At 49.2% G+C, this 23257-nt stretch overlaps 1 protein-coding gene across 1 annotated transcript in view; it reads left to right on the top strand.

Annotated features, from left to right (window-relative positions):
* GNPTAB (N-acetylglucosamine-1-phosphate transferase subunits alpha and beta) overlaps nt 1–23257 on the top strand; it is a 77901-nt gene that overhangs the window by 17745 nt on the left and 36899 nt on the right. Inside the window, exons 2-5 of the mRNA XM_056114187.1 lie at nt 10468–10553; nt 20013–20132; nt 21059–21100; nt 21919–22124. Coding sequence (XP_055970162.1) covers nt 10468–10553; nt 20013–20132; nt 21059–21100; nt 21919–22124 — 454 coding nt within the window. The remainder of the gene's footprint in view (nt 1–10467; nt 10554–20012; nt 20133–21058; nt 21101–21918; nt 22125–23257) is intronic.

Here is a 23257-nt window from a genome sequence, read left to right as displayed (position 1 = left end):
CCCTTAGACTGTCTTTAAGCTTATCTCTCAGAAACTTTGCAGAATCTGCTCTAGCTGGGAACATAGTAAACATCTATAGGAGAAGCTCTGAGAATATTTTGTTTATTTTGTGTTTGGACCACACGTGGGTGTACTCAGGGCTTAGTCCTGGCTCTGAGCTCAGGGATCACTCCTGGTATGCTAAGGAGATCTTATGGCCTGCTGGGGATGTAAGGCAGGAGCCCTCCACACCATACTATTGATCTGGCTCAGAGCACATTTCTTTTTTTCTTTTTTACTTTTTTTAATTGAATCACCATGAGATACAATTATGAAGCTTTCATGTTTGGGTTTCAGTCATACAATGATTGAACACCTATGCACCAGTGCACATTTTCCACCACCAATGTCCCCAGTATCCCTCCCCCTCCACCCTTTCCAACCCTCCCCCTGCCTCTGTGGCAGACAATTTCCCCCATACTCGCTCTCTCTAATCTTGGGCATTTTGGTTTGCAGTGTAGATACTGAGAGGCTATCACGTTCGGTCTTTTATCTACTTTGAACACACATCTCCCATCCCGAACGTTCCCTCCAACCATCATCGACTTAGTGATCCCTTCTCTATTCCATTGCCTTTTCCCCAGCTCATGAGGCAGGCTTCCAACTATGGGGCAATCCCCCTGGCCCTGTCTCTACTGTCCTTGGGTATCAGTCTCATATTATGTTATTTTATATTCCAAAAATGAGTATAGCCCTTCTGTGTCTGTCCCCTCTCTTTTTGACTCATTTCACTTAGCATGACACTCTTCATGACCATCCACTTATAAGCAAATTTCATGACTTCATCTTTCCTAACAGCTGCATAGTATTCCATTCTGTAGGTGCATCAAAGTTTCCTTAACCAGTCGTTTGTTCTCGGGCACTCGGGTTGTTTCCAGATTCTGGCTAATGTGAACAGTGCTGCAATGAACATAGAGGTACAAATGTCATTTCTACTGTGCTTTTTTGCATCCTTGGAATATATTCCCAGAAGTGGTATTGTGGGGTCATTTGGAAGCTCAATTTCTAGTTTTGAAAGGAATGCCCATATTGTTTTCCAAAAAAGTCTGGACCAGTCAGCATTCCCACCAACAGTGAAGGAGCATCCCTTTCTCCCCACATCCACCCCAATACTTGTTGCTTTTGTCCTTTTTTTGAATGTGTGCCAGACTCTGCGGCGTGAGCCCATTTCTTGGAGTAATAACCATTTGGTTTTGGAGAGAACAGATATCTTCGGTGTTTTTGTTTTGTCTTTTTTTTGTATTGTTTTGGGGCCATCCCCAGCTGTGCTCAGGGCTTATTTTTGGCTGTGGGTTTAGAGGGTCACTCCTGGCAGGGCTTGGGGGACCATGTGAGCTTCCAGGGGTTGATCTGGACTGATGTGCGTGCTCCCTTGCCAGCCCTTGCTTTTGTTTCCATCTGAAGTCAAACCCAGGACTTCAGACATGCAAGGCAAGTGCTCTCCTGCATATCTCACCCTGGCTTCTTGGATATCCCAAATACCCTGTCTCATCTCTGCACTGGGGGGGATTGGGAAAGGCACCTGTGCTTCTGCAGAGAGCCCCCGCCGTGTCTGTGATGGCCACCAGCCTTTACCATGACTGCTCTTGAGGGAACACCCGTATTGCTAGCCCGTGGAGTTTGCTTTGTCCAGAATGCTCTTGGGTCCGGAGGCGTCGACAGATCCTGAAACAGATTATATTGCATCATTTAAAATGTCATCTTCGCGTGAACGCCGGGCAAGTCGAGTTCTGTATGATTCGAACATCTCATTTACTCATATAGAACAGCCTTGTGAAAGAGGTAATGTTAATATCCTCCTTCTACACCAGAAGAGATTAATAACAGAGAAGTCCCAGATCTAATCTCATGTCTTCTGAACGCTCGTCATACGATCCTTGCCCTCTGTATCAGCTCATATCTTAATAAGTATCTTCTTTCCTTAACTGGGGAGTTCCTCTGACACCAAGGAAGGATTATGGGGCTCGAACCACTCACTCTTAGCGCACTCAGTAGTATTCTGCCATAGGTATTTGTTTGCTTCTATACTGAGATTATAGACATCTAAAGCTTTTTGGGGGGAATGGGGCCGGAGGGCGGGGTCACACCCAGCGGTGCTCAGAATTTACTCCTGTTTCTGAGCTCAGGGATCACTCCTGGTGGGGCTCGGGCTAGGAAGGGGGTGACTGGGATGCTGGGGATCAAACCTAGGACAGCCACGTGCAAGCAAGCATGTGCAAGACAAGCGCTCTACCTGCTGTGCTATTCTGTCACTCCGGCCCCGAAATCTAAAACTTTCAATCTAAATCTAAATCTAAACATCAAAAGCAAGTGAAAGTGCATCCGGGTTTTACAGTTTTAAATTTGTTTACCCTCCGAAAAGTGCTGACATCTCTACAGCCAAGCAAAGGCTGAGAACATTCTTAAGATAGCGAGAGAAGCACATGTTTCTTATTGTGGCTTGTGGTCATTTTCAGACATGCCCCGGAGCTGTTCTGGGCCCTCACCTTCAAGATGACGGGCAGGCAGTTTTAGAGCCGATTGAAGTGGCCACGTTCCTGATCCCGTGTTTGACCCAGTGGGCTCTGTGTAAAAGTAGAGGCGGGATGAGGCTGAGCCACGGGCTGTGGAGACGGGTGGGTGTAAACCTCAGGCCCAACCCAACTGCACCATGGCCCTGGTGCTTTCTAGGGCCAATGAGTTGCCATGGTGCCGGTGTCATGCTTGGCTCCTGGTGACAGCCGCGCCATCTCAGGGGCCGAGTGAGCGCCTGGCATGCGGTTGCTTTGTGCCCGGGCGCTCCTGTCCAGGCAGACCGACTCCAGAAGTCATTTTATGCAAACGGACTGAAGATGGAGCTTCAGAGCCTCAGTTGGAACAACCGTGAGATTGGCGGAGTTGAAACATCAAAAGTCACAAAAACAAAAGGGGGAGGGCCACAGTGATGGTTCTTTGGGGCTTTTCCTGCATCAAAGCACAGGGATCGCTCCTGGCTGCACTCCCTGGGCCGGCCAGTGCCGTGCGCAGCCTACTGAGCCACCTCTCCGGCCCTTGGGAAACATCTCTGATGGGGAGCGTACCTTCCTTCCGGTGATTTTTCTGATCTGTCGTTAATAATACGTAGCATTATCTCAAAGCACGTGTAGTGTTTTAATGATTGTTTTAGTTCAGTGCATTTCAAGTTTTGCCAAGAAACAACTCTCAGTAGTAGTGAGAGTAAATTTGAGAGTAAATTTGCTGAGAGTGTTACAGGGAGGTGTATGTGTGTATGTGTGTGGGGCAGGCGGGAAGGGGTTGCTCAGAATGGCAATGTTTTTTATTTTGCGGGGGTGGGAGGGTGTCACTCTCAGCTGTACCAGGAATTGAACCTGGAGCAGGGGCTCCCACCCTTTGTGCCCCCTCCCCGGCCTGAATTGAAGTTACTTTGTTTTTTTTGTTTGTTTTGTTTTTTTGCTTTTTGGGTCACACCGGGGCGATGCTCAGGGATTACTCCTGGCTTTGCGCTCAGGAATCACCCCTGGCGGTGCTCGGGGGAACATATGGGATGCTGGGAATTGAACCCAGGTCGGCTGCGTGCAAGGCAAACACCCTACCCGCTGTGCTATTGCTCCAGTCCCAGTGAATTGGAGTTACTTTGAAGACCAACATTAGAGCCTGGGTGACAGCAAAGCAGGCAGGGCGCTTGACCTGGGTTCAACCCCTGGCACCCTGTGTAATTTCCCGAGCCTTACCAGGAGCAAACTCCCCCCCCCCAAAAAAAAATTACATCAAACTTTTTTCTTCCCCCATAAAATATTTTACGGTCAATGTAATGTATAATTTTATTTTAAATTTTTGGTTTCTGGGCCACACCCTGTGGCTCTCCTCCTGGTTCAGTGTCTGAGGGACTCACTCCTGGCAGTGCTCGGGGGCCCAGGTGGTACTGGGAATCTGGCCCTGGTCTCCCCCGCGTGCTCCTGCTCTGGCCCCTTGTGGTGAAGGCGGTGGGAAAGGTTTGGGAGGATGCGCTTTGTTTCCCGGGATGCCCGTGTGCCTGAGCGCACCGCCCGCCCTTCCCTCACCTTTCTCTGAGGAGCCTGTGGGGCATCTCGAGGTCCTAGAGGAAATGGAATATTTGCACTTCACCCAAGGTGAACATGATTTTTCGTAAGATGACTTGGGAGGTGCTCCCAGGGGCTGGGATCACCAAGGAGGTGTGTCCCAAGCCCCCGTGAAGGCCTGTGTTGAGTTGTGCCGGGTATGTGTGGACAAAAAATAAAATTGTAAGTAATCCTCTCCGCCTTCGATTTGAACAAGTTGCCAGTTTGTAGCAAAAGAATAGAAAAGGCCAGGGTTGGGTGGGGAGAATAGAAAGTGAAGTGACATAGAGTAAGAGAGGTGTGTGTGTGTGTGTGTCTGTGTGTGTCTGTGTGTGTTGGGGATGTGTGTAATTGATTTCCAAGCAACTGATAGAAGGTGACCTGGATTCTGAGAAGGAAGTGGAGACTGGGCTGAAAATACGGAAGCTTTCTGGAGGACATGGGAATTGATTTTACAGAAGCCAATTCGCAACCCTTTTCCTCTCTTTTATTTGCTAATAACATCTGATAATGATCCAATTTCAATTTTATTACTTATGTTGGCTTCTGCTCTGTTTTTTTTTTTTCTGTTTTGAAGGCATTTATGTGTTTGGCTTGCCCCAGAATAAATAATAATCGCTAACTTAAATTTCTACTGCTTTCCATCTCTTGACAGTGTTTAAAAAAAAAAAATCACTGGATACTAACTCTTCCATGAATGCTCTTTGACTTACAAGGTTCCTTTCTGCTGCCTGAGGCAACACATTACTCACTCTTGTGATAAAGAGTGGGGCGAGAGCTTGGCCCTCAGGGCACACTCGAGCCTGGGCAGGAGCTAAGTGCTGTTCTTTAGCCCCTGGCACTGTGTGGCCATGACTGGCTGGTCTGGCACCACCAGGCCCCACGGAGTTGCTACATCAACAGCCCCCAGTGCTGAACTTTTGCCCGGTCAGCCCCATGTCCCTGGAGTAATCCCCAGAGCGAACCCCTGTGCTCTGCTTGGGAACAAAATAAAAAAGGGTAGAGTCCGTCACGATTTCTGTAGTAATGTCTGGTTGATGGTTAATGGGTGCAGAAAAAGGAAATCAGGATGACGGGAGGGCATCCAGCCCAGATACTGCTGGGGTGAGCTCTGGGAAATAGACCCAGAGACAGGGATATAGGGGACGTGTGTCCTTGTGGAGTAGACACATGGCTGCGCCCTGGACTGGTCATGCGGTGCTGCATCCCCTCCTCCCCTCCCCACATGCGTGGACACATACACACACACACACACACACACACACACACTCAACGCACAAATACACACATACACATACCAGGATGGGAAGGGCTTTGGGCGATGCGTGCTCAGAGCCCGCTCACTCAAGATCTCCTCTGCAAGTGAGCGGTCGATCTCCTGCCAGCCACGGGCCCGTCTGCCCCAGCTCCGCCCCACAGGCTCTACTGCCACTGAGCGTGCATGGGCACGCCACTGCCGGGGGAACCCCTGTTGGTCGCCCAAACTGTTTAGGGCAGCAAAGGGAAGGGAAGTACTGAAAGATAGTTGCCGCAGACGCTCAGGGGCCCGCGGTCAGGGCGGTCGCTCCTGCTGCCCCGAAGAACCTTCAGTGGTGCAGGACCTCCGTGTCCCTAAGTGTGTAGGATAAGGGCCCTTTGACCCCCTCCCTCTCCCTTGCTCTTGCTGCTCCTGCTCTTCCCTGCGTCCCCCACAGTGCTTGCTTGCGAGTGGAATCATTGACCTGATGACGGCCGGGCGGCAGTGTGCCTGCCATCTCTGTAGCTTCTCCGCCACGGCCGGCTTACGGCCAGGAACAGTGATCCCCTGTTCTTGGCTGGTTGGTTGTTTTTGAGCCACGCCTGTCAGTGCTTAGGGCTTAACTCCTGGCTCTGTGCTCAGGGATCCTTCCTGGCGGGTTTGGGGGAAGCAGACGGGGTGCACCGTCCTGTCTCTCTGGCCCCAAATTGATCTGTATTTTTATTGTTGTTGTTACAATGGTAGGGTGTTTGCCTTGCAGGCAGCCAGCCTGGCCGAGCCAGGTTCGATTCCTCCTCCCCTTTCGGAGAGCCCGGCAAGCTACCCAGAGTGTCTCGCCCGCACGGCAGAGCCTGGCAAACTACCCGTGATCTATTCAATATGCCAAACACAGTAACAACAAGTCTCAAAAAAAAAAAATGGAGACATTACTGGGCCTGCTCGAGCAAATCGATGAACAACGGGAGGACAGTGTTGTTATGTTGTTGTTGCTGTTGCTGCTCTTTCTGGGGGGCTACACCCATTAGTACTGAGGGTGGGGGGCTGCTCCCCATGTAGCAATTAGAGGGGTCACTCCCCGCTGTTTCGGGGAGCAAGCCAGGGGCTCCCGCATGTCAAGGATGCACCCAGCCTGCAAGGATGTGCTCAGGGTGAGACTGAAAAGGATGAGCTGGCCAGGGAGATGGGGCCACCGAGGAGGTGGCTCAGGGCAGGAACTAGGCGGCTCTTGTCTGCTTTTTGCGCTTCACGTTGATGTACAGTCCTGCTAATGATAGGCTTTCATGCATACAGTGTTCCAGCATGGATGTCACTGGTATCACCATCTCTCCACTAAGGTCTCACCCTGCAGCATACTCAGCAAACGCATCCCATTTTTCTTTTTAATTATTGTTTTCTGGGTTACATGATTACAGTAGCATTGACTTTTTTTTTCCTAAGCAGTGAAAGAATTTAATTAATTAATTAATTAGTGAAACACCATGAGGTACAGTTGTAGACTTACAAACTTTCATGCTTGGGTTTCAGTTATACAATGATCGAGTACCCATCCCTCCACCAGTGCCCATTCTCCACCACCAATGATCCCAGTAGCCCTCCTACCCCCCACCCCATCCCCCAAACCCCACCCCACCCCACCTCTGGCAGGGCGTTCCCTTTTGCTCACTCTTTCCTTTAGGGTGTTGTAGTTTGTAATAGAGTGGCCATTGTGTGAAAGAATTTTATTTTTGTTTGTTCATTTAGGGGCCATACTTAGCAATGCTCAGGGGTTACTCCTGCCCTGTACTCAGGAATGACTCCTGGCAGTGCTCAAGGGACCATATGGGATGGGACCATATGGGATGCTGGGGATTTGACCCAGGTCAGCAGTGTCGGGTTTGCTGTGTGCCAGGCAAGTGCTTTACCTGCTATGCTATCGCTCTGTCCTACGAGAAAAAGGGAAAAAAAATGTTTTTTATTTTCTGGTCTGGACTGGAGCGATAGTACAGCATTAGGGCGTTTGCCTTGCATGTGACCGACCCGGCCGATCCGGGTTCAATTTCTCCACCCTCTCGGAGAGCTTGGCAAGCTCCTGAGAGTTCTTGCCTGCACGGCAAAGCCTGGCAAGCTAACCGTGATGTATTCGATATACCAAACACAGTAACAACAAGTCTCACAATGGAGATGCTACTGGGCCCGCTCGAGCAAATCGATGAACAATGGGAGGACAGTGCTACAGTTTTCTGGGCCATCCCCGGTGGTTCTCAGGGGCTTGCTCCTGGCTCTTCACTTGGGGATCACTCCTGGCCGTCCCTCGGGTGACCATCTGGGGTGCCAGGGATTGAGCCCAGTTCAGCCACCTGAAGGCAAACACCCGACCCACTGCACTCTTTGGCCAGCACCATGAAAACAGCTCCTCCAAAGGGGAAAACGTCCCATAGTGACAGAAATCTTAATAGTGTTAAGGTTTTGCTGTGGATGGTCACCTCAGCTCTCCACGGCCAAGTGTCCCAGGCACTCAGGCCCCTGTGTTATTACCTCCAGACCTCCTCATCACCCCAATACACCCCCCCTTCCCCTCATTTCTTGGCATTCTTGGTTCTGTTACCCAGGGCCAAGTGTTTAGGCAGCTGAACAAAACCGAGTAAGATAGAAGGATTGAGAAAATGCCATGAAATGGGCAGTGCGGGAAGCCACAGTGAGGGCGGAAGTGGGGTTTTGGTGGGCTGAAATGAAGGGGTATGACTGGGACTCTGGGAGGGGAGGACCTGGCCTGGAGGGGGTGTGAGTGTGGTCACCTGCTCATGCAGATCATACTGGAGAGAAAAGAGGAAGGGCCCAGACTGTGTGGCACTGAGCAGACACTGAGATGGGATTGATTTTTATTTTTTGGTGTTTTTTGATTGTTTTTTTGGGGGGCCACACTGGATGTGGTGGTACTCAGCTGATACTCAGGACTTACTTGTGGCGATGCTCAGGAGACCACACGGGATGCTGGGTGCAAGGCCAGCTCCCTGTTTGCTGTATTATCTCTCCAAGCCCCTGGGCAGGATGTTTTGAGGGTAGTGGGTGAGAGGAATGACAGCATATTTGTGAATAGACATGTAGATCTGGGGTACAGGCAGGGAGTGGGGTGGGGTTCCTGTCTGAAATACGTAGCAGGGTCCTGGGCTGAAACCACAGAGATAGTAAGGCCACTCGCCCATATCTTGTCCGCCCCATAGGTGTTTGCTTGTCCCCCGCTCCCTGCGTCTTTGCCGTGTTCTGGAAGGTTCATTTAGCTGCTGGAAAACCCCGCAGGGCCTCCCCACTACCTCTGGCACACAGGGCACATCACAGCAGGGCTCAGCTTCCGTTTCTGGGCTCGTTTCTCCAGTGGGTTCCTCGTGTCCTGGCCACAGCCCCCTGCAGTCTCCCCCTTCCCTCTTTCTCCCTGCTCTGCGCTCTCTCTCTCTCTCTCTCTCTCTCTCTCGATTGCTATATGTGTTTTTTTTTTTTAATTGAATCACCATGAGATAGTTACAAAGCTTTCATGTTTGAGTTTCGGTCATACACTGATCGAACACCCATCCCTCCACCAGTGCACATCTTCCACCACCCAAATCCCAAATCCCAAATCCCCAGTATTCCCCTTTCATCCTAACCCCTTCACTGCCTGTGTGGCAGACAATTTCCACAATACTCTCTCTCTACTTTGATTACATTCAACATTTTGACACCAGTACCACCATTGTTTTATTTTATTTTATTTTTTTGCTTTTCGGGTCACACCTGGCGATGCACAGGGGTTACTCCTGGCTCTTTCACTCAGGAACTACTCCTGGCAATGCTCGGGGGATCATATGGGATGCTGGGAATTGAACCCGGGGTGGCTGGGTAGGGCAAACGCCCTACCTGCTGTGTTATCACTCCAGCCCCAGTCCCACCATTATTATTTGGAATTTTCCCACCGTCACTCAGACCTGCCCAAAAGGCAATGCTAAACAATTTATTTAGTATTGCTTGTTATGAATAGCATATAATGTCTTGCGGCCGTGTGCACCTGATGTTCTAAAATTTTAGTAATTAGGGTCTGGTGAGATCTTTGCCGTGAGCTGCTTGCTCGTCTCCGAGACTCATTTGTGTGTCTCTCCCTGCTCTTCCCAGGGAGAGACACACAGCCCTCCTCCTCTCTTCCCCGGCCCCGAGGGAGATCTGCTCAAAGGTCTCAGTCAGCACGTGCTCTCTCTGCAGGAGGCCCAGGCCTGACCTTGGCATTGTATGGGCCCCGAGCATTGCCAGGGGAAGTTCCAGTGGACTCAGACTTGGCACTAGCCTCCCGGAACTCTCCGGGATGGCCCCACAGACAAACAGGAAAAAAATAATTTTAAATGCAAAAAAGCAGCACTTTCGGGGTAGGGGATGGGGGTTTGTGGGAAAGTGCATGTCTTCCATGCAGTGAGTTCTGGCTTTGATTGGTGGTGCCAATCACCCACCCCTAACACTGCCCTTCCCCTTACACGTATGTTAAAAAGAAGAAAAAATCTGATTTCCTCACTCCCTTCCTAGGCCAGGCTTATTGCTTTTATTTACCTCGTTCTAGAAGTATCACGACGTTGTACTTGATTCCCCATGCAGATGTTTCCCACAGGATATGGTACTTGCCTGTAGGGGGCGCTGGAACTACCCAGGGCCATAGTAGACTCATACAGTTGGGGGACATTTTATTTTATTTTTTTCTTTGATTTTTGGGCCACACCCAGCGGTGCTCAGGGCCTGCTTCTGGCTCTGAGCTCAGGGATCACTCCTGGCAGGGCTTCTGGGACTATATGGGGTGCTGGGGATCGAACCCAAGTCAGCTCTAAGCAGGGCAAGTGCCTTTACTCTCTGTATTCTCTCTTTAGTCCGTGGGGGACAATTTCTATTGGTTCGCTTAAAGAAGATAGATTTCCAAGGGTGCTGAGTATTTTTTTTTAAATGGGGGCAGCAGGCCATGTAACTTTGGGGACCTTGTTTCCAGACCAAGTGTAGTGTCCCCTGGCTGTCTGCTAGCTGGCAGGTAGGTGCTGAATGATGGGTTGAGTTTGGTTGCTTTTTCCAATAAGCGATTTCTAATAAAATGGAAGTAATATGCAGTGTTGGGTGCAAAGATAACAGATCTTTTTTTTTCTCTTCCAGGTGGTTTTGGAATGGAGTCGTGATCAATACCATGTTTTGTTTGATTCCTACCGAGACAATATTGCCGGAAAGTCCTTCCAGAATCGGTGAGAGAGGGGTCAGTTTGGGGTGGCAGTTTATTGGGAGTTAAGAACCGAATCCTGAAAATCACTGTGCTTTTCACTGTTGCTGCTGGGGCCACAGAGAGAACTTCTTGGACTGAGCCCGCTATGCATGTGGGGGGCTGGATTTGGTGCCTGTGCTGCCTGGCCCCCTAGCGTGTCTAGGACACAGCCCCAGATCCCCCCCCCCCCCCCCCAGCTCCCACGAGGAGCCCCCTGCCCCAAGCACTGCCAGGTGTGATCACAAAGCAAACCAGAACAAAAATAAAATCAGTGTATACATACAAGTATAGCTAAAGAAACAGTTGGAATGTGGACCTCCTCACCTACCCCGTTGTAAATTGGTTTAACTTGATCTGAAGCAACGTATATATTCCATCCACATTTTTGGGGGGGCGAGGGCATTTACTTTTTGGGTCACACCTGGCGATGCTCAGGGCTTACTCCTGGCTCTGCACTCAGGAATTGCTCCTGACGGTGCTCCAGGACGACCATATGGGATGCTGGGGATTGAACCCAGTTTGATCACATGCAAGGCAAATGCTCTACCCCTGTGCTATCCCTCCAACCCCTCCATCCCCATGTTTTAAGAGTTTAAAAATAAAAAATCATCACAATTCCAAAGAGTAGTCCTGCCTTAAAGTTTACTGACTCCAGAGATTCCCCAGTATCCATGGAGGATTTATTCCAAGACCTCCCCAGAGTCTACTTCCAACTCCGAACACTGCCTTTTCCTCTATACATACATGCGTTCATGCATACTTGTGTTAAAAAATGGTCCGCATCGCTCTGTCGTTAATATGCAGGGTGGCCCAGTTACAGCTGTGCGGTGCTCATAGCCCTATGAGTGTGGCCTCAGGCAATGTTTTCAGGCTGCAGCCGACCCTGGGGAGGGAGCGCTGTTCAGTCACCTGCTCTCATTTGGTCCCCACCTCAGCTCTGTGAAGTAAAGGGAATGCGGCTCTCGCCGGCGTGGTCCCCAACGTGGGGCTGTGCCTGCCGTGGAGATGTTCTCCTGCAGGCCAGGTGCAGAGTGTGTCTCACCTGAGTGGCTCCCTCAGCTCGCTTTCCCTTGCAGGCCCTTTAAGATGGGCTGCCACGGAAGCTGCCTTTTCCAACACCCGTCTGGCCTTCCTGCTGCACAGATACATCACACAGGCCTTTTGGGGGGCTTCCAGCTATACAGCCCCGCCCGATAGAGTGACCTCACGAGAGCAACCTGTATTTCTGGTTGAGAATGGTTCAGACCAGGGACAGAAGAGATGGCTCGAAGGGCTGCAGGTCATGCCTGGCATGTAAGAGCCCCGGGTTCCCTCCCCAGCACCACACGGTCCCCTGGGCACTGTAAGGAGTCGTCCTGAGCCCTGAGCTGGAACTAGTCACTCAGCACCATTGCAGTGACCCAAAACCAAAAAAGAAAAGCTTGAGTCTTTTTTTTTTCTTTCGCTTTTTGGGTCACACCCGATGATGCACAGGGGTTATTCCTGACCCTGCACTCAGGAATTAATCCTGGCAGTACTCAGGGGACGATTTGGGATGCTGGGAATTGAACCTGGGTTGGCTGCATGCAAGGCAAATGCCCTACCTGTTGTGCTATCACTCCAGCCCGAAAGCTTGAGTCTTTGAACCTTACTTCATTTTAGATGCTGATATAGAACTCTTCCATATGGAAGTCCATCTTCCAGAAGAAGAAATGACTTGGGAGCAACCCCCAGGGAAGTAGGGAAGCTTGATGTTTCCCTTTCGCATCCTAGCAAGCACCAGTTTTTTTGTTCATTTGTTTGGTATTGGTCCACACCCAGTGGTACTCAGGGCTGACTTCTGGACCTGCTGTCAGGAATTACTCCTGGCTGTCTTGGGGGACCATATGGGATGCCAGGTTTCAAAACACAGGTTGGCTGCAAGCCAGGCAAGTGCCCTACTTGCTGTACTATTGCTCTAGCACCAAAGCACCATCTTTTTGTTTTATTGAAAAAAAAATTGTTGGTGTTTCTGTTTTATTTTATTTTGGGGCTACTTTCAACTGTGCTCTATGCTCCGGAATCACTTCTGGCAGGGTTCAGGGGAACCAGATAGGGTGCTGGGGGCAGGTTGAGGGTTGGGGGGTGGGTGGGGAGTTGAACCCAGATCAGCTGTGTGCAAGGCAAGTGGCTTACCTGCTGTCTTAGCTTTCCAGCCCTAAAACAGTGGCTTTAGGAGTCTTCGAAGTCAGAACTATCTGGCGACAGTACCAAGCTGTTGCATGCCTTTCTTAGCATGCTGACATTTGCACTGCTGACAACTCACTGCCGACTGCTAGCCTGCTATGTCCTGCCGTCTTTATCATCGCAGATTTCTGGGTGTGAAGGAGCAAAGCCAGCTTCCTTAGAAAAAATGTTCACGAGAGGCTGGAGCGATAGTACAGTGGGTAGGGCATTTGCCTTGCATGTGGTTAACCCCGGGTTCAATCCCTGGTACCCCATAATGGTCCCCCAAGTTTTGCCAGGAGTCAGCCCTGAGCACTGCCAGGTGTGGGCCATCCCTTCCCCCAGTCCCCCTAAAAAAAAGGCATGAGAGCCTTAAGGATTTTTCACAGGGTTGCTTCTTGGCATCTCTCTACAGTGGGCAGCACGCGGAATACCTCGGGGGGATGTGGGCTCGGGAGGGGAGAAAGCACAGCCTTGTCTTTTGTCTCGTGCTGCGGCCTGATCTAGGGAATTCTGCTTCGTGGGATGCCCTTGTCAGAGCTCAAAAGGACGAATGTCACTGTGATCACTCAAACTGGAGTTATTTGGCAGCTTATTTTCTTGACAGTGAACAAAGCGAAACTGTCTCTCAGAGGAAAACAAGCAGTGGAATTTAGTACAGTGACAAAAGTTAAGCGCTCAGGTGAAAATTACATTCCCCCCACCCCCGTCTTGTTTTTCAGTCATATCCGGCAGTGCTCGGGAACAGTTCCCAGTTTCATGCTCGGGGGCCACTTCTGATGGTGCTTGGGGGGGCCATGCCGTGCCGGGGGTTGGATCCAGGCCTGGATGCGCAAAGCCCGTTGGGCCATCTCCCTCACCTTGGAAGTAGAATTTTGGAAAGCTTATTTGAACTGCTGTGAGCTGAATAGCCTCTCATATTGCAGAAACTGCTCTGAGAAGCACCGGTCCCCCCAAACTAATTTTGTTATTGTTGTCTTAAAAGGGACCAGAGCACAGAGCACAGTGGGTAGGGCGTTTGCCTTGCATGTGGCCAACCCAGGTTCGATTCCTCCGTCTCTCTCGGAGAGCCCGGTAAGCTACCAAGAGTATCCCGTCCGCATGGCAAAGCCTGGCAAGCTATCTGTGACGTATTCAATATGCCAAAAACAGTAACAACAAGTCTTACATTGGAGACATTACTGGTGCCCGCTTGAATAAATTGATGAACAATGGGAGGACAGGAAACCGTGTCACCATTTGTCAGAGCTTCATAACTCAGTGACTTTTTATATTTTTTCGGATAACCAACACGAGTTCTAGAATCTTGTCCATGTAGGAGAGCCATTGAGAGTATAAGAAAGAGCAGCAGCTTTCGAGGCTTGTGTGCAGAGACTGTTGATGTTACTGCAGATTTCTTTTTGCGACTAATTTTTTTTTTTTTTAAAGAAACTCACTCTTTTGGTTTACTATGAAAGAGGCAAATGCAGCGTTATTGGAAAAGGCAGTTGAAATCCTCCCCCTCCTAACCACATTCTCTCACAGCCCAAGTTTTCCTCATAGCCCTCAGCCAAAGCAGTATATGGGAGCAGGCTGAATGAAGAGGATTTAAAATACTTGCTACCCCCTCCCCCCCCCCCCCCCCACAAGCCCCATCATTAAAAGTATTGGTGGAAATGTGAATGTCTCTTCTCTCACTAGACATTTTTTGGTTGTCGTTTTGGAAAATATTTCCATGAAGTGGTCTGTCCTCGGAAGAGAGCATGCCGAGGGCTGGAGACCCGCTTTGCTCATGGGAGTAGGCCCTGAGCAGGATCATGGGGGGCTCCAAAACAAAACAAAACCTAGAAATGAATTTCCGATCTTAGCCTCTGAAGCTTAGCTTATTTAAAAAGGAATTAGCACGGGGCCTGAGAGATAGGACACGGGTTGGGCGGGGGTTTGCCTTGCACGCATCCAACCTGGGTTCGAGCCCAACAGCCCCTAGGGTTCTCCCCATTACTCCTAGGTGTGGTCCCTGGACACTAAGCCTGGAGTAAACCCTGAGCACTATTGGGTGTGCCCCCTTCCAAAAAAAAGGTAAGGTAAGGTAAGGTAAAGGCCCTCCCGTTGTTCGTCGATTTGCTCGAGTGGGCCCAGTAACGTTTCCATTGTGAGACTTGTTACTGTGTCTGGCATATCGAATACATCACGGGTGGTTTGCCAGGCTCTGCCGTGCGGGCGAGACACTCTCGGTAGCTTGCCGGGCTCTCCGAGAGGGGCAGAGGAATTGAACTCGGGTCGGCCATGTTGGCTGCGTGCAAGGCAAACGCCCTACCGCTGTGCTATCGCTCGGTCGAAGAGGACGGCCTTCCCCGATAGAGACGGACCGGTCTTCGGTCCAGGGTATACGAGTAGCTGTGCTCCCCTGCTAGAACCTCCAAACAAGCTCTCCAAAAAAAAAAAAAAAAACCATAAATCACTGTCACTGTCACTGTCCTTCCGTTGTTCATTGATTTTCTCGAGTGGGCCCAGTAACGTCTCCATTGTGAGACTTGTTACTGTGTTTGGTATATCGAATATGTCACGGGGAGCTTGCCAGGCTTTGCTGTGCGGGACGGAGGAATCGAACCCGGCTTGACCAGGCCGGCGGCTTGCAAGGCAAATGCCCTGCCACTGTGCTATCGTTCCAGCCCCCCCCACCCCCATAAATAAACAAACAAAATGAATTGATGCATTTTGAATGTCTTTCAATTTTTAATATGGCCCATGATGATAGTTCTACCCTCTGAACTCTCTGAACTAAAGCGCTTTGGGGCCCTTAATAATGATTAAGGATGTGAGGGTCTGGACCCCAGTGAGTTCTAGAACCATTTCCATGGAAGGCACGAGAGAGGGATCCCCTGCCCACCCTCGGAGTTTCTGCTCTGGGGGCCCCAGAAGGGTTCTGAGACTCTTGACACATCCCGATGCATCCCCCTGTAAGACTGAAGCCGCTTGTCCGGTAGCTACACGTGGAGGCCGTTCTTTAGTGGGTTCTAAGTGACATGCTCTTTGCTTTCTTCCTGGTGACTGCACGTGGAGACAGCTCTTGAATGGGGTCTGAGTGAGACGTTCTTTCTTCCCTGGTTTTCCTTTAGCAAATGCTGTTTTTCCTAAGGAGAGTTTTAGTCAATCAGCCCTTTGTTCCTTGTTTTGCTGGAACATTTGTTGTGTTCTACCCGGGCTGCCAGGCGGTGTGTGGGTTCTGCACCGCAGGCCCAGACCCCTGTTTGATGGAACCTCAAAGCTTTAGAGGAATTACTCCTGGCTGTGCTGGGGGACCCTGTGGTATGCCAGGAATAGAATCTTGGGTCGGCCACGTGCAAGGCAAGCTCCTACCCACTGTATTATCACTCCAGCTTCTCTTGTTCTTGTGCCAATCTTGGTATAGGTGAAGGGGTGATCCCGAGCTCAGTGCTCGGGGGACCGTCTGGGATGCCAGGGATGAAACCCAGGGCTTGATCAAGGGCCTCTTGTGTGCAGAGCACAGGCTCAACCGTTTGAGCTCTCTCTCTCTCGTCAGCAGTGTTAATGCAGCACTTGTTCTCTTTTTAATAAGGTGTATATGGCAAATATTCCCTTTAATTTGAGACTGCATTATAGTTCAATTTTTTTGTTGTTTTTGGGGGTGTATCAGAAGTTGCCTAATTTTGATGACAAGTGCATGAATCATCTGTTACATACCACTTGTTCTAATATTCTTCCAAAGACCGTAATGTCAGTAGGAGGTTCTCATTGTTTTCTCCGCAGGGTTCTGAAAATATTGTTTGCCCCAAATTAAAAAAACAAAACAATTCCACTCTATGTGACACTAACAAGTCAATTTATAAATTATCTAATGCTACTAGCTATAGAGCAGTAAGTCAGTCTGGGGCTTAATTTTGTATTTCTTTTTAAGTGTAAATACTTTTTATGTTTTAACTTTTTTTTACCTACTTCATTAAATATAGAGCCAAGGAACTCTTACGGGCTTTAAAATTCACTTGGATGGGATGGGTTTGTAGTTTACTAGCAGAACTCCTGCCTTCCATGTGTGAAGTCCCAGGTATAATTCCCACCACCGGGGGTGGGGGGTAGGGGGAAGATAAAAATGAAGAATCAGGGACTGGAGAGATAGTACAGAAGGTAGGGTACTTGCCTGGCATATAGTTGACTCAGGTTCACTTTTTGGCATCTCATGTGGGTTGCCGGTGCACCGCCAGGAGTGACTCCTGAGTTTAGAGCCAGGAGTAAGCCCTGAGCACAGCTGGGTGTCGCCCAAAAGAACAAAAGGAGGAGGAGGAGGAGGAGGAGGAGGAGAAGAAGAATCACCACTCTGACTTTGGGCAAGGAGACAACCTCGTTGGTGGTACTGCTCTTCTCTCAGTCAGGGGCAGAGCAGATGGTCCTTTGTTCATCCTAGCTTGATGCCCAGGTTGGTGGCAAGAGCTGTTTCAGTCTTGGGGCATGTTATAGGGGGGAGGGGAAAAAAAGAAGAAGAGTCACTTAAACTAAAGTGATTAAAAATCTTGTCGCTGTCATCAGGGCTTTGGTTATGAGTCATAAGTGACTTGTTCAATCTTGGGCTGTAAAATAAAGACTTTCTTCTCCTGTGGGAACTAAAGATAGCAGTCTCGTGGTTAGACCGAAAGCCTCAAGCCTACTGTGACCCTGTGTGACGGTGGAAAAATAACTGACTCACTGGCCCGCAGCCGATCACCTGATCTCACAGGGCTGCCAGTGTCCCCAGAGCCTCAGCACTGCCTGCGTGTCGCCATGAAGCACGTGCCCATGAGCCTGGATTCTAGCTAGGACATTTTTCATTAACTTATTAATTTTTATGGGATCACCATCAGAAACAGGCGATTAATCCATGAGGGAGTTTCATTTGTCCAATATTCCAACCCCAGTCCCTGCACCAGTGTCCTCTACCCTCCACTAATGTCCCCAGTATCCTTCCTGCCCCACTAAAAAAAATTTTGCCAGCAAGTAATTTTCCCAGGAAAAATTTGGAATATGCAGTTCTTCACCCCCCCACCCCCCATTAAAACAAACAAAACAGTGTTCCTCTCGTATCCTCCCGTTCCTTCTCCCAGCCCCCCCCCCCCAGTCCAGTTTTGTTGGTGGTTGTGACGTGGCAGTGATGAGGTTTCCGTGTGCTCAGGGAGATTTGCCCCCCTTGAGTTTGCAGTGGTTGCACATGTGCCTGCTGGGGGCCACGCTCTTAGTTGAGGCTCTCAGACTTGTGGTACTCACCTGGCATCACTGTGGTGCTCACGCAATGTTCACCAGAGGTGGTGCTTCCCACAGTGGGCCACGCACGTTCCTCTCTTTAGTTGTAGTTCTCTCTGGGGGGATCACACCCCCCATCTTTCTGTTGTGGGACTGGGGGCCCTGTTTCTTTTGGGTTGGTTGGGGGACAGTACAGTGCCAGGGATGGAACCCAGAGTTTCCACATTCAAGGCACACCCTCAGCCCACTGAGCTATCTCTTTGGTCCTCACACCCCTTTCTGTGGTGCTCACACACCTGGAAATTGCTTGTACCACCAGGGACAGCCAACAGCTGAGCTGCCAGCACTGTGCTGGGCACCTGTGGGAATCCAGGGATTTGAACCCATACTCAGATGCTTTCAAGGCTGCGGCTGGAAGCCCCTGTGCTGCTCTTCTAGGCTCTACCCTCTCTTTCTGGCAGTTTAACCTTTTAAAGAATATTTGAAACCTTTTAAATACTCTTTTTTACAAAGAATATTATTAAAATAATATTATTAAAATAATCTTTTACAAAGAATATTTAAAAACATACAATATATTACAAACAATATTTATAAATAAATAAATATTGTTTATTGCAATTTCTTTTTTTTTTTTTTTTTTTTTTTTTTTTTTGCTTTTTGGGTCACACCCGGCGTTGCACAGAGGTCCTTGCTCTTCACTGCTCTTCACTCAGGAATTACTCCTGGCTGTGCTCAGGGGACCATATGGGATGCTGGGAATTGAACCTGGGTCAGCCACGTGCAAGGCAAACGCCCTACCTGCTGTGCTATTGCTCCAGCCCCTGAACAATCTTTTAAAATTACAAAGTACAATTTAAAATATTAAAACATAAGCACCTTTTTCTTTTCAAATTATTATTCTGAGCATAGGCCCTCTGAGGAGTTAGACCTGAGATGATCTTGAGTATTTTATATGTGAGCGATGTGAAGCAGATATGGCGCTTTATTTTTATTTTCGTTTATTTTTGTTTGATTTTTAGGCCATATCTGATGATGCTCAGGGCTTAGTACTCCTGGCTTTGTGCTCAGGAATCACTCCAGGCAGGGCTCTGGGGATCATATGGAGTGCTGGACTCAGGTTGGCAAATGCCCTACCTGCTATAATATTGCTCCAGGCCTGATTTTTAAAAATTTAATTAAAGCATTGTGATTTTCAAAGTTATTGATAGTTGAGTCTGAGGCATACAGTATTCCAACACCAATCCCACTACCACTGTGTTTTTGTTTTTTGTTTTCAATTTCATTGCTGAAGATTTTAACCCAGGGCCTCAACCATGCAAGATATGTGTCCTAAGCAGTGAACACATTAAAATCATATATACAATAGTGGCATTTTAGGCAGGAAACATTTTATTTTTGTTTTGTTTTCAGTTTTGGGGCAACAGCTATCAGTGTTCAGGAGACCATGTGCTGCCGGGCTTGAATCCCAGACTTCTTTATTTTTCGGTGGGAGGGCTCTTTGGGTCACACCTGGTGATGCACAGAGGTTACTTCTGGTTCTGCTCTCAGGAATTACTCCTGGCGGTGCTTGGGGGACCACATGGGATGCTGGGGATCGAACCTGGGTCAGCCACGTACGTGCAAGGCAAACGCCCTCCCTGCTGTACTATCGCTCCCGAACCCAGGGCTTCTCTCTGCACAGCAGGCGCTCTCGCCCCTGGGTCCGTCCCCTCAGCCCAGGGATCTAGGCTCTGACTTGCGACTACATTGGCGCTTCTCAGGGGGGATCCTCAGGAGAGCCAGTCAGCAGTTCTCCACATGGCTCCTCAGGCTGCTGTTGCTGGGTGCTGGCCCTGCACGCTTCAACCCTGAGATTCTTTAGCGCCAGTGTCAGTAACCTGTCATCCTGTCATCTGCAGGATGTGTGTGCCACGGTTGGGTTGCCTTCTCGCCGAATTTTGCATGGTTTTGCTTTTAGCAGCCTCTTAAATTGTGAACCCTGTCTATACTCTCAAGTAATTCGGGGCCGTGCGTCTAAGCGGGTACCTGTGTGGCCTTCCCCCAGGCTCTGCCTGCCCATGCCCGTCGACGTGGTGTACACCTGGGTGAACGGCACCGACCTGGAACTCCTGAGGGAGCTGCAGCAAGTCCGGGAGCAGATGGAGGAGGAGCAGAAAGCAATGAGGTAAAGCTGACTCTCAGAGATGGACTTCCGTTAAGTATGAGGACTAGAACGTGCCAGAACATTCCAGAAGGCCGAGACGACACCGGCCAGGGTACTTCCTGAACAAAAATCGGCACCTTCAATTCAAGATCTTTCTTAAACAGAACCTGGAAGCCTGGTGTCTCGCCTAAGGAGGGCCTAAGCCATGTGGCGGGCTCCTAGCATCATTTTGTTCAGAGACCATAGATGATGGGATCTGGACTCTCAAGAACCCCCACAGGCCCCAAGTTCCAAGGAGCCTACTCGCTCCCTCAGCATCCTGCCTGTGACTCTTTCTTCACAAAGCAGGGCCTTATCTTTGGAAGCGTTTCTCCTACTTGACAGAGACCCCTTTTCATAACAATTACAAAACCAGAAACCCTGATAGTTCTTTTCATGTGTAATGTTCCATCATTTTACTTAATCTGGGCAAGATCCAGGGGAATTCTGGAGGGCAAGGGGCCTGACTGATAAAATTCCTGTCTGATTCCTCATGCATACCTCCGTTTTCTTTGCAAAGGCTGTGGGTACGCCCAGAGTGGAGGTCATTGGCCACACTATTCCATGACAAATTGTGTCTTTTTTGGAGAATGTGACACCTTAGAAGTGCCCCCCAAATGGCTTGTACAGCCTGGTATCACGTTTTACTTATAAAACGTTAAAGTTTCCATTTTAAGTAAACTGGATTGATTACTTGGGAGAGGGGTATTAGATATATATTTTTTATTTTGTATATCATTGAATAATCATTTATTATGTCATTTACATGTCACAAGCCTAACCCAACTTCCTAACCCAGTGGTAAATTCCAGTGGAGTATCTGAGAAAATCAGTGTTACCAATTGTCCACGTCTTGGGTTCAAACAGCGCATGTGCATGTAATGACTGACTGTGTTTGCTTTCATTAGAGAAATCCTTGGGAAGAACACAACTGAACCAACTAAGAAGAGGTAAGCATTTTGATTTTTTTTTTTAATCAGGAACAAAAATAGATGGATTGAAGAATAAAACTTGTTCCCTCTTGTTTTGGTTGGGCCCGTGAAAATCAGTGCATAGTTGATTATTTGGATTGTTCCTGGTTACTTGAGTTGTAGCGAACCAAAGCTTTAGTCTTAGGAAAGCTTAGGAAAAGTTTTTCTTTTCTCTCCATTAGTCTGTCATGTTATACTGTTGACTTGGTTCTGTTAAACTCTTAACTTAGATCCAGTGTTTGACTTGTATAATTTATACCCATCACTTAATTACGTGTTCAATTATGTTTTTAAGTTCTCTTCCTTTTCTGGGTTTTGAATACTCCCGAGTGCTCGGTTTGCTCCTGGACTCTGTGCTCAGGGATTCCTCCTGGTGGTGATCAGGGGAACCTATGTGGTGCAGAGATGGAACCCAGCGATACTCAGGAGGTTCCTCCTGACTGCACTCAGGGATCGCTCCTAGCAGTGCCTGGGGGTCCACATGGGGCACCAGGGATGGCATCTTGGTCTGTGGCATGCAAGGCAAATGTCTTACCCGTGTGCTGTCGCTCCGGCCCCATAAAGTGCACCTTTGAATGAGTAAATTCTGGTGGCGTTCCATTCATAAAGCTGCCTGAAGTTCTTCTAGTCCTTCTAACCATTTTACAGTCAACTTTTATGTTCCTTGTTTATATGACCAGTATGATTTCTTCAGAGACAATGGGGGAGAATCTGGGCACTGTGGTAGCATCCCCAGTGCCTGGTGGACTAGGCGGTGGTCCAGCGGGGGCTGTGAGCAGGTTGTTGTCTCCTTGCAGTGAGAAGCAGCTGGAGTGTCTGCTGACGCGCTGTGTCAAGGTGCCCATGCTGGTCCTGGACCCAGCCCTGCCGGCCAACATCACCCTGAAGGACCTGCCGTCTCTCTTCCCATCTTTCCATTCTGCCAGCGATGTGTTCAATGTGGCAAAGCCCAAAAACCCCTCGACTAATGTGTCGGTGGTGGTTTTTGACAGCGCCAAAACTGGTAAGGAGATCTCTCACTAGATATTTTAAAAGTACACTACAATCGGATATTTGAGAACACAGTTCCGAGACAGAAACGAGTCTTCTTTTTTTTCCTTTGTTTTTTTGGAGCACACCCTGCAGTGTGCTTCTGGGGACCCTTCCTGGGGAACTGGGATGTGGTGTAGGAGATTGAGCTCAGGACCCCAGCCCGGGAAGCAAGCACTCAGCTGATGTATTGTTAGAAAATTCAGCTCTCTGTTTTCCCAGTCAGGCTTATATTAAAAGTTATAGCTTGGTCGTAACATGTATGTAAAGACTCTTGGGTTTTCCTCTATGAATTTTGTAACGTCAAAGATTTCAAAGTTTGTTTAAGGAGCTGGAGAGATACACAGAGGTTCAGGATCTTGTGTGCGACAGAGATTCAGTCCTGGGTACTGCATAGTCCCCCAGAGTATCTTTTTTTTTTTTTGCTTTTTGGGTCACACCTGGCGAGGCGCAGGGTTTACTCCTGGCTCTGCGCTCAGGAATTACCCCTGGCGGTGCTCAGGGGACCATATGGGATGCTGGGAATTGAACCCGGGTCGGCCGTGTGCAAGGCAAACGCCCTACCTGCTGTACTACTGCTCTAGCCCCACCCCCAGAGTATCTTGAAGTGCAGCCTTGCAGCCCCTGCTCACTGGGGTCTGGAGGGCCCCAGACGCCTCTGAGATGTCCTGGGCAATCCTCCGCACCACAGGTCCTGAGCAGGGCTACATCCTTGGGTCTCCACGTGGAACCACTAGCCCAGTTGTCCGACGAGAGTTACTAGGAGGCCCCCCGGGGCCTCCTGAGCACCAGTTGGGATGCCCCCTCCAAGAAACAAAACAAAACAGAACCAAAGAGCTGTTTCAGTAAACAGAAAATCTGTTTTCAATGATTCTTTAACACTGTTTTTGAATTTCCACTTGGATTTCTCTTTGACTATTCTGCTTATTGTATTTGTTCATTCAGCCAGGATTTGTGAGCCATTGCTCTGAGGTGGTGTCTTGATGACAGGAAACAGCAGAGAACAGCTCATATTTCTCATGTATCTCAGACCCCCTCTTTGTATTCTCAGTTATCAAGACGAACTGGTTTTAGAAAAAGGGGTGTGTGTGTGTGTGTGTGTGTGTG

The sequence above is a fragment of the Sorex fumeus genome, unplaced genomic scaffold, assembly GCF_029834395.1.
Source record: "Sorex fumeus unplaced genomic scaffold, SorFum_2.1 ptg000003l, whole genome shotgun sequence".
Classification (NCBI taxonomy): Eukaryota; Metazoa; Chordata; class Mammalia; order Eulipotyphla; family Soricidae; genus Sorex; species Sorex fumeus.
The sequence above is the reverse complement of the archived record's forward strand: the minus strand, read 5'-3'. Positions and strand labels throughout refer to the sequence as shown.